Here is a 20,308-nt window from a genome sequence, read left to right on the forward strand (position 1 = left end):
CGGCGTGGGAAAAGAAAATAGAGAGAGAGGCGGTGGTGGGAGAAACCAGAGGAGAGAGAGAGAGAGAGATAGAAAAGAAAAAGAAAGAAAGAAAGAGAGAAAGATGAGGGGGTTCTGTGGGCTGCACGGGAAGGAAAAAGGGAAAGGAAAAAGAAGAAAAGCAAAAAAAGAAAAGGAAAGAAAAAAGGAAAAAGGGATAAATGGAAAAAAGGAGAATGCACTAAAATTTAAGTGTATTTTCAAAATTTTTGGGGTGAAATCATAAATATTAAAAATAATTTAAAGTTCCTTGATTAATTGTGAAAATCAAATTAGGCACACTAATAACTCATAATTTAGCATAATTAAACATGTTTAATTCTGATGGGCGTTACAGATATTTGTAAAATAAAATAGATGCTCATAAAGTTTTAGATAAAATTGGTAGACGAAACATTTAAGAACCAAAAAAAAGACTTAAGAACTATCTAAACCAAAAGTTTTTTTTTTTTTTGGCAACATCACTTCCTACCAACTCACAAAGCACTTTGATGCGAGCTACATGAGGATTTGCCCATCTATATGACAAGGAATGGAAGTGTGGATGAATCGACATCAAATAGAGGAATTCAATTTTTTTTTTATATTGAGCCAGATGAAAGGACCGGTTGTTGACGCAGTCGGTGCCAGTAGTAGGCATAGAAAGGTATCCTTATCCTTCTTATATTCAAGTGACTTCGTACCCAATTGGCTCAATTTGAGTTCTGACTATAACTGCAACCTATCTCATATTGGGGAGAAGTGTACCGCTCTCGATCAAACTAGAAATTTCATAAGAGAAGAAAGCGTAGAAAAGAAAGGAGAAATCGTTTTGATTCAAGGCTCCGCCCTTTTCTTTTAAGTATTTAACTGTTGGGATTTTAGCTATAAGAAAAAAATAGATATCTCAAAGAATGTGTGATAAAGGACAACCGGGAACCATAAAGATCTGTACAAAATAATCATAAATTTTTTTTCTTATCATAATCCCTTAAGAAATTCAAATCATGGAATGCAAGTTTGAGACATGAGGGTATGTTTTTTTTCATTCTTTTGAAGAAGTCTTCCTAGCTATAATTAATTTTTAGTGTATGTTTTGTTTTTTTTTTTATTTTTTCTAAAAATACCATTTTTATTTATAGCTAATGTGATGTATGTTATTGGATTTTAATGTAGGATAAAATTGTGATAAATAGAAATTATGAATTAGTGGACACATTAATAAATTTATAGCCCCGTTTAATTAATGTATTTAAGTTAGTATTTTAAATTTAAATTTAAATTTTGTACTAGAATTGGAAACTTTTTTATTCAAAATTTTTAAATAAGAAAAAGGATATTTTCAAACGCTTCAACCAAATGAGACTAGGTGCAAATATATGAGACTTGTTCATTTGCACTCAAACTCAAAAAACGTTTGAACTTAAGTTATAACTTTATTCAAGTTCATTTTTTTTTTTTTGTAAAATTTGAGTTTGAATTTGACTTTTAACATGAGATTGAGGTTAAAATCTGAGTTTAATTTCCCCCTTCAACTCAAGTTTCTAAACTCAAACTTAAGTTAATGAACATTACTTTTTTTATTCTAAAGAATGTCATAACTTTTTCGTTTTAATTTCGATTGAGACACGAATAAAACCACACTCATATACCCAATTAAAATTTTTCATCACCATTGAGTTTTTATTAAAATACTATCTAAATACAAATTTAAGTTTTGACTCACCGAAACACAAACTCAAATAGATTCTCAATTTAAATTATAACTCAAAATGTGCACATCTAAACATAAGTCTCAACTTAAACCATACTTAATTATACTTTAACTCAAATCAAAGTCTCAACTCAAATCACCTTAACTCAAAAAATGTAAATGAACAAGCCATAATTACTCGTGACCTAATAGTAGGGTTGTTTATGAGTTGAGTTAGTGCGGGGTATGACTTTTTTTTACCCTGTCCTAAGGGTGCGGGTTGCCCATATTTGGCCCTCACGATGTTAGAAAAATTTCACAACCTAATGATGTTTTGGTTGGGTTGGGGTGGTGCGGGGTGGATTGGGTAGTCGGTTTCAACATTTAAAGAATCAAAGACTCAAAGTTCAATCCAACATAAAACATGAAGCAAAGTAGTCCATCCAACATCAAACATAATGCAAACATAAATTAGTCTATACTTATAAATTAGTCTTAACATAAAACAAACATAGAGGCTTAATTCAAACATGAAGAGATTAGAGAGTAGAAATGAATTGCATATCTATGATTTGATATAACATGAGGTAAGTTAGAGTGCATATTGGGTTGGAGTGTGCAGGCCATTATAGATTCAACTCATATCCTGTCCTAAAACTTCAGGCAAAACATTGAATAGGCCGTAAAAAAAATATAGTACTAAAAATTATATTTTTCAAATTAGGGTGGGATAGGATGGGTTCGGCATGCGGGTTTTACGGGTTTTTTATGGGTTTGTGGACAACCTAACTAATAGTACCCATATCAGCCGAGGAAAAAAAAAAAAACAAAAACACAATATTCCCTGCCTCCGAAACCCTCCGTCTCCTCCTCCATCCCATCCATAGCAGCAAGACGCGCTTCCCCTCTTGACTTGTTCGTTCATCAACTAATTTTCTTTACAAAAAGCTCCAGTTCATCAACGTGAAGCTTTTTCCACACGGCGTCCAACTCGGCTTTCTTCGATGCCAGAAGCAAATCGAGTTCCTTCTTAACAACCTCTTCTGGTAAGATCTTCATACCAAATCCAATCATCTCAGTTGAACGCACTGAAACGCTCGATTTTCCACCAATCTCACTCTTTCTAGAACCTTCTTTCGGAGCTGCAGGTGAAGCCATGGTAGCCTTTCCGTTACTCTTTGCAGCGCCGTTCGACTTCGGCGAAGAGACGCTGGCATTGCTGCTGCCGCCGCCCCATATCTTCGAGAGCTCGGAGACGTTCTACTCATGCGGCTTCGTAGGGTTGTATTTCTTCCTTGCCGCGTTGTTTGAGCACTTCTTCTTCATCCTCCGGACTTTGTCGGACAACTGCGCCTTCGTGACCTCAACGCGCAGCGACTTCTTGATGAAATCATGGAAGGCATTCATGTCCGTTGCGGCCAGATCGCCACCTCTCTTCGCAGCGTAGTCGATTAAACCTTTCAGTCTCACGATCTCGTCTTACTCGGAATCATCGTCTGTCTTCTTGGTGTTGGGCGATAAAACCGTTGGTTTGGGGGTTGCTTGAACCTATTCATCTTCGGAGGTTTCTTCTTCTTCCGATGAAATTTCCTCCTCTTCCTCAAAAGAAGAAACGGCCGGCGGTACGTTAAGAGGGGAAGCGCGTCTTGGTGCCATGGATGGGATGGAGGAGGAGACGGAGGGTTTCAGACGCGCTTCCCTACCATCCTACGCACATTTTGTTCTCCTGTTTTTACTTTTTAATGTTTCAGGGTCTTCATTCCCATTTGCTGCCACTTTTTCAGTGTTTTCCCCCACATTTGCAGCCTAAAGAAAGCCCATAACAACTATACCCCGTAGCCGGACCCTTAAAATCCGATTTGCCAATCCATATGCACAAAGATAGTAGTGTCTACTCTAATTTGCAGCAATAGGTGATAAAGGACAACCGAAAACTATAAAGACCTCTACAAAATAATCATAAATTTTTTTTTCTTATCATAAACCTCTAAGAAATTCAATGTCATGAAATGCAAGTTTAAGACATGTGGGTATGTTTTTTTTCATTCTTTTGAAGAATTCTTTCTAGCCACAATTAATTTTTAGTGTAAGTTTTTTTTTTTTAAATTTTTTTACAAATACTATTTTGACTTATAGTTAATGTGCGGTATGCTAATGAATTTTAATATAGGATAAATTTTGATAAATAAAAATTATGAATTAGTGGAGACATTAATGAATTTATGGTCTGTTTAATTAATGTATTTAGGTCAATAATTTTAATTTGAATTTAAATTTTACATGATAACTATTAGTAGAAATTTTTGTTATTCAATTTTTTTAATGAAAAGAAGGATATTATTTAACCAAATGGGCTTGGATGCAAATATATAAACATTATTCAATTTATCGATTTAAATTTAAAATTTAAAATTTATTATAATAAAAAATTATAAAAAACAATAACATCAAAATTTTTTAATTATATTAAAAAATTTACACAAAAAATTATATAACATCTTAAATTAAAAACTCTTAATCAGCGGATTCATAATTACTCGTGACCTAATAGTATCCATATCAGCCGAGAAAAAAAAGAAAAAACCCAATCTTCCCTTCCTCTGAAACCCTCCGCCTCCTCCTCCATCCCATCCATGGCACCAAGACGCGCTTCCCCTCTTGACGTACCGCCGGCGGTTTCTTCTTCCGAGGAAGAGGAAACTTCATCGGAAGAAGAAGAAACCTCCGAAGATGCGCAGGTTCAAGCAACCCCCAAACCAACGGTTATATCGCCCAACACCAAGAAGACAGACGATGATTCCGAGTCCGACGACGAGTCGAGTTCCGAGTCCGAGCCCGCCGACTTGACCGTCCAGCCCTTACCGTCGAAGCCGATGGAGGAGAAAGGGGCCAGATCCAAGTCCTCCGTCGCCGCCACGCCGGAGAAAAAGTCGGTGGCGAAGAGGCCGAGAGAGTCCGAGACCACCGCAAAGGACTCGAAGAAGCGGGTGAAGAAGAAGAGCGACCCTGAAGTGCCTCCTCCTGAAGCGGATGGCGACGGCGGAGGAGCGTCTGATGAGGAGCAGGAGGAGTCGAAGAAGCCCGGCGGAGACGACTCGAAGAAGCTGTTCCAGAGGCTGGGGAGCGAGGAAGACGAGATCGTGATACTGAAAGGTTTAATCGACTACGCTGCGAAGAGAGGCGGCGATCCGGCCGCAACGGACATGTATGGCTTCCATTATTTCATCAAGAAGTCGCTGCACGTTGAGGTCACGAAGGCGCAGTTATCCAACAAAGTCCGGAGGTTAAAGAAGAAGTACTCAAACAACGCGGCAAGGAAGAAATACAACCCTACGAAGCCGCATGAGCAGAACGTCTTCGAGCTCTCGAAGAAGATTTGGGGCGGCGGCGGCAGCCGTGCCGGCGCCTCTTCGCCGAAGTCGAACGGCGCTGCAAAGAGTAACGGAAAGGCTACCCTGGATTTACCTGCAGCTCCGAAAGACGGTTCTAGAAAGAGTGAGATTGGTGGGAAATCGAGCGTTTCAGTGCGTTCGAGTGAGATGATTAGATATGGTATGAAGAGCTTACCAGAAGAGGTTGTGAAGAAGGGACTCGATTTGCTTCCGGAATCGAAGAAAGCCGAGTTGGACGCCATGTGGAAAAAGCTTCACATTGATGAACTGGAGCTTTTTGTAGAGAAGAATCAGTTGATGAACGAACAAGTCAAGTTGGTCCTCGAGAAGCTCAAGTCTTCTGATCATTAGTGGGTATTGGTGAGGTATAGCTTGTGATGGATTTTTTGCTTATTAACTTATAATGGCTTTTCGGCTTCATTTTGCCTTTCAAAAAGGGGGTGGGGGGTGAAGATTGTGTTAGGAGTTTCTACTTTGTTATGCGCAGTGTTTATTGCTAAATTTGAAGCTGATGGCCTTTAACTATGTGAGTAGCTATCTAATGGAACTGCATATTTTCGCTTACGATATTGATTTTGCCTTAATTGTGGTTATAATTTCCCTTTCTTTGTTGTGATTGTCTTTGTAGTAGAATCATTTAGATTTATCATTTTCTTTTTTTATTATTATTGATAAGATAAGAAAAGAAAAATATAAGCTATAAGCGTTTATGTGGTTTGCTGGACCTTAATCGTCTTATCTTTCTTGCTTTGAGTGCCTCACGTTTAAAAAACGGCCGGGCTGTTAGCCATCAGTTTGTTTTTTTTTTAATTATTTCAATTTTGGACTCTCAATCCTTATATTTGTTCGTTTCGAGTATCTCAAGTTTTTGAGAACAATGGGGATTTTAATCATCTTATATTTGCTTGTTCCGAGTATTATCAGAATCTCAAGTTTTTGCAATTTGCTTCAAATTACTAGGTAATTGCACTACTCTTGCCATCTTCTGTTGTGATTTTGAATCTGTTACACCAGAATTTCTTCAAATGGATAGGGTGTCCTTATTCTTTTATCTTTTCTATAAGCGTTTATGTGATTTACTGGACCTTAATCATCTTATCTTTCTTGCTTTGAGTGCCTGACGTTCAAAAAACGGCGGGGCTGTTAGCCATCAGTTTGTTTGTTTTGATTATTTCAAGTTTGGACTCTCAATCCTTACATTTGTTTGTTCTTATATTTGCTTGTTTCGAGTATTATCAGATTCTGAAGTTTTAGCAATAGTGCTTCAAATTACTAGGTAATTGCACTACTCTGGCCATCTTCTGTTGTGATTTTGAATCTGTAGTGCCAGAATTTTTTCAAATGGATAGGATTTCCTTATTCTTTTATCTTTTCTATTTAGTAGTTTCTTTATCTATGTGCCAATCTCTTCTTTGATTGCTAGTTTGACTGATGTTTCATTCAGCTGGTTTGGCGATCTAAATAAAATATGTTAGCATGAATAGTTACCTACCATCCTACTCACATAAATATATATATATATATATATATTGCCTTTTGTTTTGTTTTATTTTTTGTTTTTCTGTTTTTACTTTTTAATGTTTCAGTGTCTTCACTCCCATTTGCTGCTACTTTTGCTACTTTTTCACTGTTTTCCCCCACATTTGCAGCCTAAAGAAAGACAACTATACCCCGAAGCATGACCCTTAATCTCTCAAGCAAAGCTCTTTCCTAAAGCTTTTAAGTCGTTAACATACGTACTGTAGCAGCATACATAAAATTTAAAGGTTTCTTTTTAAAGTTTAAAGTTTTCGCTACCACCTGGTCCTTAGCTTGGACATCAGAAGGGGCTAAATAATTTCCATGGTTTTCTTGTAAAGTTATGCTTCCTTGCTTAGTTTTCTTGTTTAAATGCTCAACCAGTTGATGCATGGCTGGCTTTAAAGTAGATTTTGGAAGGAAACTTAAATTTTGGTTGAACAACATGTTTTGGTTGGAAGATGATGAGGTATGGCTTAATTGAAATGAAACTGCTTTGATTTTATCAAATCTCTGTTTCTAGTGTTGTATAGTTGAGCTACTACTGTTTTTCGTCTGATTGGTATTTGAGTTGAAGAACTATTTGTGCTAAGTGGAAGCCCGGCAATGAAAAGGATACAATTACCTACCATTCCTTTGTGCTACTTAGTTGTAATTGTTATCTTTCTTTTTTTTCTTTCTTTTTTTTTTTTTCTCAAGTGTAATTATTATGCTTTTGATTGTATATGTGAGCTAAATATTTTTGTGTCATATATGAGCTAATATTCTATAGTGTTTGTTCTTTTTTGCTTAAAGTTTCCTGTATGGTACATTTTCTTCCCATTCATTTCCTTGTTGTGTGATGGCTCTCTCTTTCAAAAAGCATTATTCAATTTTAAAACATTTGGGTTCTTTGGTACCAAATTGATAGAGCTGGACAATTTCTATTTCAGAATAGTATAGAAGAACAAGCCAGAAAGAAAAGAAGAGTAATTCTTTATTGCTCCTTATTGATGAATTGATATAGTCCAGCTTTAGCAGGGCTTCCAGCCTAACTTGCTTGGAATATTCTCCAAGACTTTCCAAGACCAATTCCCAGTTCTTGAAACTAGAAGTAACTAACTCAAGCCCCCAGAACAACATCCTAACCAACTCAACTTCCAATCACACTTCCATATTCCTTCTAACAAAAACCTGTCTAATTAAAGGCTTAGGCTTATAAGTTCTCTTCTCTCCTTTGCGTTGATTGGACCTGTCTAACCATGGTCAGCCTACGTTTGCATTTCCAGCACACAAATTCACAATGAAATAGCTGCTATTCTTGGTTATTCTTCTCGTGGCTTCTTTTTATTTACTTTGTGTTCAATCTTGTTTCGTTCTTCGTTTGCTCGAGACCCAACGCCCGTTATACGTTTGTGTTTCTCACTAAATATGAGGATTGTTTGGTCGTTCTGATGGAAGAGGAATCTGAACGGAGTGTTGGTAAATTAGTTTGGGAATTGAGTTCTGATTTTTGTAAACAACTGAGTCCCTGTATTTGGGAAGACCGAGATCGTCAATTTCAATTGGTGGGTTAGCCAGATCGATTGTGCCACACTCAGCAGAATGGCTTTTTGGTTACCAATTAACACAATCGTCAACAAAATGAGCCCCGTCCCCACAATTTAACTAATGGAAAACACTAATAAGTTTGGGATAGGAGGCTAATTAACAAATTAGAAGTTTACGAGACAAAGTTGTCAAATGCTGACAAATTCAGGGTGCAAATGTGCATTATACAATAATTTTTAAATTTTTATCATTTTTTTAATGTGCATAAAACTGTTTTTTGATGACGTGTATTAATTTCTTATGTGCCATTACTACTTGTACAAATTGGAAGCCTCTCTTGATTGTTAAAAAATCTGGTGTGCTTACATGATTTGTAATGTTTCAGGAACTACCGTTCTCTTATATTAATTGGAGACACAACCGGAAGATTAATGAGTTATGATCCTCAAAGCGAGCAAGTAGATGTTTTACTTGAAAATCTCTCATTCTCAAAAGGGAGATTTCCTTTTGATTGCAGAGACCACGTCTTGCAGGATCATGAGGTATTATTGGCTACGAACTCCCAAGGCTGGGACTTTTGAAGTCTTTGCACAATTGCCAGGATTTTCAGACAACATAAAGGAGTCCAAGAGGAGGATTTTGGGTGGGAATTCACTCAGAAAGAAAAAAGGTCTTTGAATTGATTCTTTCATATCCAAGTATAGCAAAAGCCATTCTTCAGCTTCCATTTGATGTAATGAAGACGTACACTTGTCTGGGTAAGTGGAAAGGAAGAGGGTTGATGATTAGGTTGAGTGAGGAAGGTGTTTTGTTGGATGTGCTTGAAGACAAGAGTGGTGTGAAATGGAAAGCTGTTTCTGAGGTGGAGGAGAGAGATGGGAATCTTTGGATAGGATCTATACATAAACCTTGTGCTGGAAAGATCACATTAAATGATACAAATTAATTACACAAACTTGTAATATATGTTCAGTAAAATTTCGTCTAACATTTATCCAACGCCTTTAGACTAAAAATTCAGGTTGAATAAGAAAATTATCTAAGGAAATTTAAATAACATTTGAAGAACACAAAGAACTTCAGAAAAAGTAACAAGGACAAAGTGAAGACAATTATAAGGCAATTGTATTCAGAAATGAGTGCGTATCTTTTCGTCTCAAACCGAGGGAATTTATAATATATTGGGAATTCTTCCCATTAATTTGGGATTTTTTTCTCTTTTTAATACAATAAGGCTCTTCACCTCTTTTGAGTGTTAAAAAGAATTAATAAACAGATTAAACTTGAATTATTAAATACCTTTAATCGTATTTGACATTGAGGCTTGATAACTCTTGATCTTCCAACTTCTTTCCTACCTAAGCGTATGCTCGGGTGGTTTCCCTACGTACGCTCGAGTAGTCTCCCTAGCATACGCTCGGGTGTTATCCGAACGTATGCTCGGGTTGCCCGAAAACTTATTACATTTTATTAGCTCTGAAAGCGCCAGGCCAGTAAGAACGTTTCAAAATTATTTTTTATTTGTCATTATCCTTATTAGTGTACACTTCTGACCGATCACAGTTTTATTAAAAAAAATTCACAATTTTGAACTACTAAAAATGAATAATAGTGACATATTTGCTCTTTTATATATTTACAATTTAGGACAAGAATTTATGGTTTGGGACAAGAAAACAAAAGAAATAAAGATAAAAGATAAAAAAGGGGAGAAAAAGCAGAAAAAGAATAAAAACTGTACGGGACATAAAAGTTAAAAAAAAATAAAGCTAAGAAAGAAAAAATGGAACAAAGAAAAGAGAAAAAATAAAAGAAGAAGAATTTTTGGTTCGTAAATGACGACTAAAGGAAGTAAATTTCTATTATGTCATGTAGTTAGGACTAACTATTAAGATGTAGCAACTAGCCAATTTAAGGAGGCAAAAAGGGAAAAAAAGAAGGCAATTTGTTTTTGTTTTTTTGGCTCTAGGGTACATTATGTGGTTCATTTATCCTAAGGAATTTGAGTCATTTCCACTTTAGCTGAGCTCTTTATGGACTTTGAATTTGGTAGATGTGGAAGAGAAAAATACACAATTTGTCATAGTTTTGTGAATCTTTATTATTTATGTTATTCTAAATAGTTAGGTGTCGTTGTTATTTTTATTTTCTCTTTATTAATTTAGTGACAATTATTTATTTTTTTAATAGTGATATAAATAAAAAAATTGTCATTGGTTTTTTAATTTTTTTCCCCAGAAGAGAAATATGGGTCATGGTCTCATTTCTTAAAGGGGATCTATATCTATATAGTGTAATTTTATGAGTTCTCATACAATTTTTAAAATGTGTAGTAATTATATGACTGCTGTTTACTAACACTACATTACTAACACACTCTATAGATCAAAAAAAAAAAAAAAAAAAAAAAAAAAAAAAAAAGTTATACAGTAATTATTAAAATTATGCTAATTCCCTCTTTGTTCATGGTTATACCGTTAATGATTATTAAAATTATGCTAATTCCCTCTTTGTTCATAGAAAATTAGAGTTCTTAACATATTAGACCGATTAACGGGCTTAGCGAGATGCTTCTAGGCCTCAAGGCCTTTGGCTGCTGGTTGTTTATCACAGGCTTGGGGTTGCTTGCCTAGCCCACTATTGAGGCCTTTGGCTGCTGGTTGTTTATCACAGGCTTAGGGTTGCTTGCCTAGCCCACTAAAACGCACGGGTCGTTATATTAAACCCAAAAAACTTATAGATTTCTCCAATAATTAATGTTTCTCAAATAAAGATTTGTAAAATTTATTCTTTTAGAGATATAATTTTCATAATATCTAATTTAACCTTTTCCTACCTCAACCTAATTTTAATCTTAATTTAATTTTCAAAATAATATAATGTCATTCCACTATTAATGTTATATTTCTTTTTAAACATTAATGTAATTATCTTTATCTTTATTTATTTTGTTTTCGTCTTATTTTCTTCTTCTTATTTATTTATTTTACGATGTCCATTAAGTAAGAATAAAGTCTCTATAGCACAAAAGTAATTAGATGCGATAAAAAAAACTGTATACACAATGATGTTGATGCATATAAAAGTTCAACGACCATCGGATATTTGTAAAATATGCTCATAACGTTTTAGATAAAATTGGTAGAAGAAATATTTAAGAACCAAAAAAAGACTCAAGAACTATCTAATCCAAAAGTTGTTTTTTTTTTTTGGCAACATCACTTCCTACCAACTCACAAAGCACTTTGATGCGAGCTACATGAGGATTTGCCCATCCATATGACAAGGAATGGAAGTGTGGATGAATCGACATCAAATAGAAGAATTTAGTTTTTCTTTTTTTTATTGAGCCGGATGAAAGGACCGGTTGTTGACGCAGTCGATGCCAGAAACAGGCATAGAAAGGTATCCTCATCCTTCTTAGATTCAAGTGATTTCGTACCCAATTGGCTCAGTTTGAGTTCTAACTATAGCTGCAACCTATCTCATATTTGGGAGAAGTGTACCGCTCTCGATCAAATTAGAAATTTCATAAGAGAAGAAAGCGTAGAAAAGAAAGGAGAAATTATTTTGATTCGAGGCTCCTCCCTTTTCTTTCAAGTATTTAACGGTTGGGATTTTAGCTATAAGAAAAAATATATATCTCAAACAATGTGTGATAAAGGACAACCGGGAACCATAAAGATCTGTACAAAATAATTACAAATTTTTTTTCTTATCATAATCTCTTAAGAAATTCAAATCATGGAATGCACGTTTGAGACGTGACGGTATGTTTTTTTTTTCATTCCTTTGAAGAAGTCTTTCTAGCTATAATTAATTTTTAGTGTATTTTTCTTAATTTTTCTAAAAATACCATTTTTATTTATAGCTAATGTGATGTATGTTATTGGATTTTAATGTAGGATAAAATTGTGATAAATAGAAATTATGAATTAGTGGACACATTAATAAATTTATAGCCCGTTGAATTAATGTATTTAAGTCAGTAATTTAAGTTTTAATTTTAATTTTTTACGGAATTGGAAATTTTTTTATTCAAATTTTTTAAATAACAAAAAGGATATTTTCAACGCTTCAACCAAATGAGCCTGGGGTGCAAATATATAGGGCTTGTTCATTTGTACCCAAACTCAAAAGATGTTTAAACTTAAGTTATAACTTTATTCAAGTTCATGTTATTTTGTAAAATTTGAGTTTGAACTTGAATTTTAACATGAGTTTGAAGTTAAAATCTGAGTTTAATTTCCTCCTTCAACTCAAGTTTCTAAACTCAAACTTAAGTTAATGAACATTACTTTTTTTATTCTAAAAAGCGCCATAACTTTTTCGTTTCAATTTCGATTGAGTTGATTTTTTTCTATGCGTTCACAACGAAGACACGAATAAAACCATACTCATATACCCTATTAAATTTTTTCATCTCCATTGAGTTTTTATTAAAATACTATCTAAATATAAATTTAAGTTTTGACCAACCGGAACACAAACTCAAATAGATTCTCAATTCAAACTATAACTCAAAATGTGCAAATCTAAACATAAGTCTCAACTTAAACCATACTTAAATATACTTTAACTTAAATCAAGATCTCAACTCAAGTCACCTTAACTCAAACAATGCAAATGAACAAGCCATAATTACTCGTGACCTAATAGTAGGGCTGTTCATGGGTCGGGTTGGTGCGGGATAGAGCTTTTTCTTCCCCCGCCCCAAAGGGTGTGGGTTGCACATATTTGGCCCCAACGATGTTAGAAAAATTTCACAGCCCAATGATGTTTGGGTTGGGTTGGAGCGGTGCGGGGTGAGTTGGGTGCTCGGTTTCAACATTCAAAGGATCAAAGACTCAAAGTTCAATCCAACATCAAACATGAAGCAAAGCAGTACATCTAACATCAAACATAAAGTAAACATAAATTAGTCTACATTCATAAATTAGTCTTAACATAAAACAAACATAGAGGCTTAATTCAAACATGAAGAAATTAGATAGTAGAAATGAATTGCATATCTATGATTTGATAGAACATGAGGTAAGTTAGAGCGCATGTTGGGTTGGGGTGTGTAAGCCATCATAGATTCAACTCATACCCCGCCCTAAAACTTCAGGCCAAACATTGAATAGGCCGTAAAAAAAAATTGATATTAAAAATTATATTTTTCAAATTAAGTTGGGGTGGAGTGGGTTGGGTATGTGGGTTTCGCCGGTTTATGAACAAACCTACCTAATAGTACCCATATCAGCTGAGGAAAAAAAAATACAATCTTCTCTGCCTCCGAAACACTCTGTCTCCTCCTCCTCCATCCCATCCATAGCAGTAAGACGCGCTTCCCCTCTTGACTTGTTCATTCATCAACTGATTCTTCTTTACAAAAAGCTCCAGTTCATCAACATGAAGCTTTTTCTGTTGGGATTGTTTAAATATAACATTTAAGAATTTGTTAAGTTTTATCACATCTAAAAGTGGACAAAATTTCCAGCAAGCCTGGCACTTTGGCGCTGCATTTGGGTGCCGCAGCGCTGGACTGGACAAAATTTCCAGCAAGCCTGGTGCTACATTTGGGTGCCGCGGCGCTGGACTGGTAGAGAGCATAGCGCCGCGGCGCTGAGTTTGGGCGTCGCGATGCTCTGGCTTGCGTAGACGGTTTCTGGTTTTCCAGAAACTGGCGCCACAACGCCGTAACGTTCAGATACATTTTTTGAAACTTGAATTGACACCAATTCAAATGGGAAAGGTACCTTTTCAAGTTTAGTTATGTATGTACGTAATGGTGTGATAAAAAACTATAAAAAGAACAAGAATTGCTGATAAATAAGTGAGAAATAATACTCTGAAATTCTTCTCTCTTCTTGTTCAAAAATTTTCAGAAATTCAAAGAGTTTCTTGTGTTCTTAGTATTGTTGTCATTTTACTTGTGATTAACAACTTGAAGGCTTGTCATATCCTGCGAGTGATTTGCTGAGAACCCGAAGCAATCTCTAACGAGAGGGGGCAAATTACGTTTTAAGGAAAGCATACTTTCTACGTGTTTCAAGTCTCCTTTCCCTCAAGATTTCCAACAATCTTAAAGCGTAATTTTACCTAAATGGAGACCAAAACTACCGTTGCTACTATCAAATTGATGAACCAGGACTTGATTAAATTGGATCGTTTTGATGGGACTAACTTTACAAGGTGGTAGGACAAATTGAAGTTTCTCTTGCTACATTGAAGATCTTCTATGTTTTGAGTCTAGATTTGGAGCCTATTCCCAAACCAATTGATGATGACTCTGAAACGTTGAAGGCGGAACGAAAGAAACGAGAGGAGGATGAGTTGATATGACGTGGCCACATTCTCAATGCTCTCTCCGATCATCTCTATGATCTCTGCACCAATACATCTTCTGCAAAAGAGATATGGAATGCATTGGAGTTCAAATACAAAGCGGAAGAGGAAGGTACCAAGAAATTCTTAATTTTAAAGTATTTTGATTTTAAATTCTTTGATGATAAACCAATTTTACCACAAGTGTATGAATTGCAAGTGATTGTCAATAAGTTGATGGCTGTGAAAATTGAACTTCCTGAATCATTTCAAGTAGGAGCAATTATTGCTAAATTGCCTTCTACTTGGAAAGGATATAGGAAGAAGATTTTGCATAGTTCTGAAGATTTTTCATTGGAGCACATACAAAAACATCTTCGGATCGAAGAGGAGTCAAGGGCAAGAGATAAGAATGAAAATTCTTATGAGGCTATTTCCAAAGCCAATGCCATGACTATGTCCTCACAAACCAACAAGAACAAGAATTTGGGTCCTAAAAAGGATCAAGACAAATTCAAAAAGACACAAGCCAACAAGAAACCCAAGGGAGCATGCTTTGTGTGTGGCAAAGCGGGACACTATGTAAGAGATTGCCGCTACAAAAAGAAGCCTAACGATGAGGCTAAGGTGAACTCTGTTGAAGAGGAAGACATTGTCACTACTGTGAGCGAAATCAATGTGGTACAAGGCAAGGATCCCAGATGGTGGTATGACACTTGTGCTACCGTTCATGTTTCCTATGATAGATCTATATTCAAAACTTTCCAAGATGTGAGTGACGGATAAGAGATTCAAATGGGGAATGAAGTCCGTTCCAAAGTGCTTGGCAAAGGGAGTGTGGAACTTCCATTCACTTATGGGAAGAAAATCACTCTAGCCAATGTACTTTATGTACCCGATATGAATAGAAATCTAACTAGTGGGGATCTTTTGTGTAAGTCTGGGATTAAGGCTATGTATGAGTCGGACAAGTTAATCTTGTCCCGAAATGGTTCTTTTGTTGGAAAAGGCTATTCCAGTGAGGGAATGGTCAAACTATGTACTATTGACAACTCTATTAATAAAAATGTTAATTTCGCTTATATGATTGATTCTGTTCCTTTGTGGCATGGTAGATTAGCACATATTGGTATATCAACTATGAAAAGAATGATCAAGTGTGGATTATTCAATTGTGATGTTGATAATTTTAAAAAAATATGAAATATGTGTTAAATCTAAAATGATAAATAAGCCGTTTCATAGTGTTGAAAGAAATTCTCAATTATTAGAATTAGTGCATTCCGATATTTGTGATTTAGTTATATATAGAAAGGAGAACGAATGTTAATAGAATATTAAAAATATTATGGAACAAGTACTAATGTTATTTAGTTTTGTAGTATAAATGATTCTCTCATTTTAATATTAATATTTTAATCATTTTTATGGTAATTAGTATTAAAACCTATTTTTATTTCTAAAAAATGGAAATTTTTTAAGAAAATTTCCCTTTAAATCATTTGTCAAGATTTCTCAACTTAGTTTATTTATTTTATCACACCTCACACTATATGAACAATGGGACCTCTTTCTCTTTCCCCTTTGATTCGGATTTTCTTCACAAATTTTATCTATTTATGAACTTCAAAAGAAGAAAGACTAACAAATTATATTGAACAAATAATAAAATATGATATTAACACAAAATGACAATTGATTATCAATTTTGAGTTTATTACTGTTTTGTTCAATTATAAAAATTTGGATTGATCTTATTTGGATATTTTTAAATATATTCAATGTTTTATTGAATTATTTGTACTTACAAGCACAAAGTGCCGTAGGCACGGCTCGGAACTAGTACATATAGATGACTATTGAAACACACTGTGCCAAATCAACATCCCAGTTTGAAAGTATTCAAATCCAGACATATGATTGTGTTTGTTGATGAGCATCATAGGGTGTTTTTTTCGGACACCGTATCGGGAGATACAATAATTTGTGAAATTTTATGTTAGAATTTACAACTCAAACTATAAAGTTCCAAAATAGAGCAAGTTCGAGTTTTTAAATTATAATGTAAATTATATAAAATTTAAAATTTCATAAATTATCGTAATTTTTACACAACTTTATCGTTTAAATTTATAAATTTTAATGTAAAATTTCACAAATTATCGCATTTTTTGATAGGGTGCCGGAAATATTCCCCGCAGCATAAAAGAGTTAGTTTAACGGACTTATATATATATATATTTATTCTGGATTGCTTTTTCTTCCTCGAGATATTCTTTATTGCTTAAACATGTGAAATGCGAAGATATATGTAAATGTTTATTAAAAAATTATATATATATATATATATACATGTATAGATGGCTATTGAAAGACACTGTTTCAAATTGATGTTTTAGTTTGAATCATATATATATATATATTCTCGATTGTTTACGAATAGCTCTGATATTGTGTTGGGATTAATTTATTCATGGAAAAAGTTCTAGCATATTGTCACACCAAATACAAACTACAAGAAACGAGGCCTTTAACAAATACAGAAGTTATTGCTAAAACTCGCGTCATCATCACTAAAATAGTTTTGGCGACATATATCGTTGCTATTTTTTTTTTAAGTGACGACACATCGTCGCTCTAAATTTAGAAATAAACTAATGGAAAATGACATCAACAAGACTTTTAGTGATGACAGTTTCAAAATTATCGTCGTTAAAACTTTTAAAATTTTTCAAAATTAAATTAGTTTGTAGTCATTTTAGTAACGACGCTGTCGTCGGTAAAAAATTATCGTTGTCATCCTTAGCAATGACCATAGTCATCGTTAAAAGTTTTTTTTAATTAATTAGATTTAGATTAGTTGTAAATTATTTTTTATATGTACTAATTATTTTTAATTGAATTTATATTTTTATCGAAGATATTTGTAACTGTTTATTAAAATATTGAATAATATAAATATTATTTAATATATTTAGGAATAATATTAAATATATTATTAATGCAATGCAATTTAAATAACATAAATGTCATAATAAATAATAAAAATACTATTCATCAAGGTTAAATAACCTAGTACAACATAAAACATAATACATAAGGTCTCATAATTAATAAAAATATGACATAATTAAGCACCTAAGTCTAATGAAAGACATAAACATAATAAAACACATTATCAAATATATAATGTCTAATCTCCTAAGTTTACATCATCATTATTATCATCATCATCTTCTTCTTCTTCTTCTTCATCATCATCATCATCATCATCATCAGCTAGAGGCATGAAACCCAGTAGGGTGGAAGGATGTTAACATTAAATCCTGGATTCATCTGTCTCATTACAGCAGCCAGCTCTACCTTGGTGTTGTACATTTGTAAGTAGAGAAGGAGCAGAGAGAGGACAAGGTAGAGAGGGAAGAGCAAGAGAGTGGATGAGGAAGGAGTAGCGGTCGGCGGCGGCGGTGGTCCGGTGGTTACGGGTTGAGAGAGGAGAGAGATTTGAGGTTAGAGAGAGAGGGGGATCTGAAAAAATAGAGAAGGAGCAATTGCGATATGGGTTTTATGTATTAGACTTTTAGCGACGACAATTGTCGTCACTATACATATTGTGTCGTCGCTAACTATCGTTACAACGCCTTCGTTTCACAAAAATATATTGAAATAACCGTGACAAATATTTTCACGACAGAAAACTCTTTACCAACGACAAATTCGTAAAAATATCTTAAAACAGTTAAAATTTTGCCATAATTAGCCGCTATATTTTTCAAATATTTTTTAGAAAAAAATTTTATGTCGTCGCTAAAAACCTTTGATACATTTGGGCGTTTAAATATAATGCTGCAAACCTTATGACTTTAGATATGTTTCGTGAACGACAAGGCATTATTAAGATTCTTTATTTAAGTTAATAGTCAATGAATTTATGATTTTGTGATTACTCGATTCTTTCGATAATTACATTATGATATTCTATGATGTGCAAAAATAAAAAATAATTAATTTTGAGCCTTTACAGATTTGAGAAATGACAAGTTACTCAAATTTTTAAATAATCAAGTAAAGATCATGAAACACTATTATAGTACGAGACCCATATAAAAACAATGGTATAATTTTTTTTTCCATAAAAAATGGTGTAGACTAATGAAATAAAATTCCTGATGGAATTTTTAGCATTGAATTCTTAATCAGAGTATCGAAATTAATCAATGAGGGAACTTTTACCCAAAAAAAAAAAACCCTCATTGCAGTGCCAAATTTATAATTTTGACAAAATATTTATAATTTTGACAAAATATAGAACCGAAAGCATAATTTTCTTTTTATCATATGAGGTCCAAATCATGATTTTAATAATGTTTAGGTCAGAAATAGAAGGGCTGATAGCTTCTAAAAGTTTCTGGTTGGTTGTTAAGAGTGCACCACACACCACAACCAATCAGATTTTAGCTTAGCAGAAAAAAAAAATAAGAGAAAGGAGAGAAAGGAGGGTATCGATTAATATTATACACCATCAGATTTTAGAATCTAAAATCTGCTCTTTTTCATCTCTCTTACTCTCTCATCAACCATTCCCTTAACTCCCACAAACCCTTATAAGAAAACCACATTCCACACCTTCAAATTTATTCATCCTTTCTCTTCTTAATCCATAGAAGAACCAAACCCTTTTTTTTTTTTTTTTTTAAACGCATTTGGTAGCCCAGAAAGTCTTCTAAAGTTGTTGTCAAATTGGAATCCGAGAAGGAGGTTGAAGCTTCTTCAATATAGAGTTGGGTCTTAGTAAGTTTATACTCACTCACTTTCTAAAGACGTTTTCCTTTATGGGCAGCTACTACCTCAAACTTTTGTGTGTTTGTATTTAATATTATTCCTCAAATGCTTCCATCCACGACCAGCCATATCCTCATCTTTAAAGCTATAAGTTGAGCTTCTAGAAAACTGAACATTCGATTAATATTCAAGAGTAAGACTCTCAACATATAGAGTTTTGTAGTTGAGGTTAAATGTGTACTTATTCTTATGACCTTTGATTGTGATTTAGTTGATCTGAGTTTAATGAACTCGAAATAGGATGTTGATTGTGTTTGCATGTGAAATGTTTATGCATAAAGATCTTAAGAAAAGTTTATTATTAGGTAGATTTATAATGAGAGATGACTAAAAAAGATACATTAGGATTTTGAGTATTGAATTCAGAATTTTGAAAAAAAAAAAGGTGTTGGGTTTAACTTCTTAAAGGGGCTATTCTGAAAGCAAGCTCTAAGCTCAACTTATACGAGTACAAGAAATTGATAGGCTCACATAACTAGTTCAACTAGAGACTATTTATTATTAGTTACTTGCTTTAATCCCATCACAAAATATCAAAATCAACTTTTTGAATAGCCCCTTTAAGAAGTTAAACACAACACCCTTCTTTCAAAATTCTAATCTAGATGGTGGACGTCCAATAGTTGACTTTCATCATTTCTTAAACTCCTGGGAATGAAATCATTCCATAGGTTGTAACCGGTTCATAGACCCGACACATGTGTTTTCAAACATGCATGCGTGTTCTTCAAAAGTAAAGGCTCGAAACTAATTACGTTGAATGTAATAACAGGACTACATACGTTGTAAGACTGAAGATCTCGATTCTTATTTTGTTCAAGAGTAGATTTTCTTCAAGAAAGGTAAGTACAAATACTCACCTACAACACAAGTATAAAATATATTTATAATGTGTGTATAAATATACTGTGAAAATTCTTGATAATGTTATGTACTTGTTTATGTCTATTTTTGTGACTCAATTATGTCACTCGACTTTCAAGTTCATTTGAAGAGATATGTTCTC

At 34.0% G+C, this 20,308-nt stretch overlaps 1 protein-coding gene and 1 pseudogene across 1 annotated transcript; both read left to right on the forward strand.

Moving 5' to 3' along the window:
* Positions 1–4,248: 4,248 nt before the first annotated feature.
* Positions 4,249–8,703, forward strand: LOC21402308 (GLABROUS1 enhancer-binding protein-like). Its single transcript, XM_010110215.2, has 2 exons — positions 4,249–5,468; positions 8,537–8,703. The coding sequence occupies exon 1, from the start codon at positions 4,345–4,347 to the stop codon at positions 5,452–5,454; it is 1,110 nt and encodes a 369-aa protein (XP_010108517.1). The 5' UTR covers positions 4,249–4,344; the 3' UTR covers positions 5,455–5,468; positions 8,537–8,703.
* Positions 7,086–9,145, forward strand: LOC21402309 (annotated as a pseudogene).
* The last annotated feature ends 11,163 nt before the right edge of the window (positions 9,146–20,308 follow it).

Source organism: Morus notabilis, unplaced genomic scaffold (assembly GCF_000414095.1).
Source record: "Morus notabilis unplaced genomic scaffold, ASM41409v2 Scaffold583, whole genome shotgun sequence".
Lineage (NCBI taxonomy): Eukaryota > Viridiplantae > Streptophyta > Magnoliopsida > Rosales > Moraceae > Morus > Morus notabilis.

Coding starts and splice junctions, on each gene's coding strand:
- LOC21402308 (XM_010110215.2), top strand. CDS start 4,345: ATGGCACCAAGACGCGCTTCCCCTCTTGACGTACCGCCGGCGGTTTCT.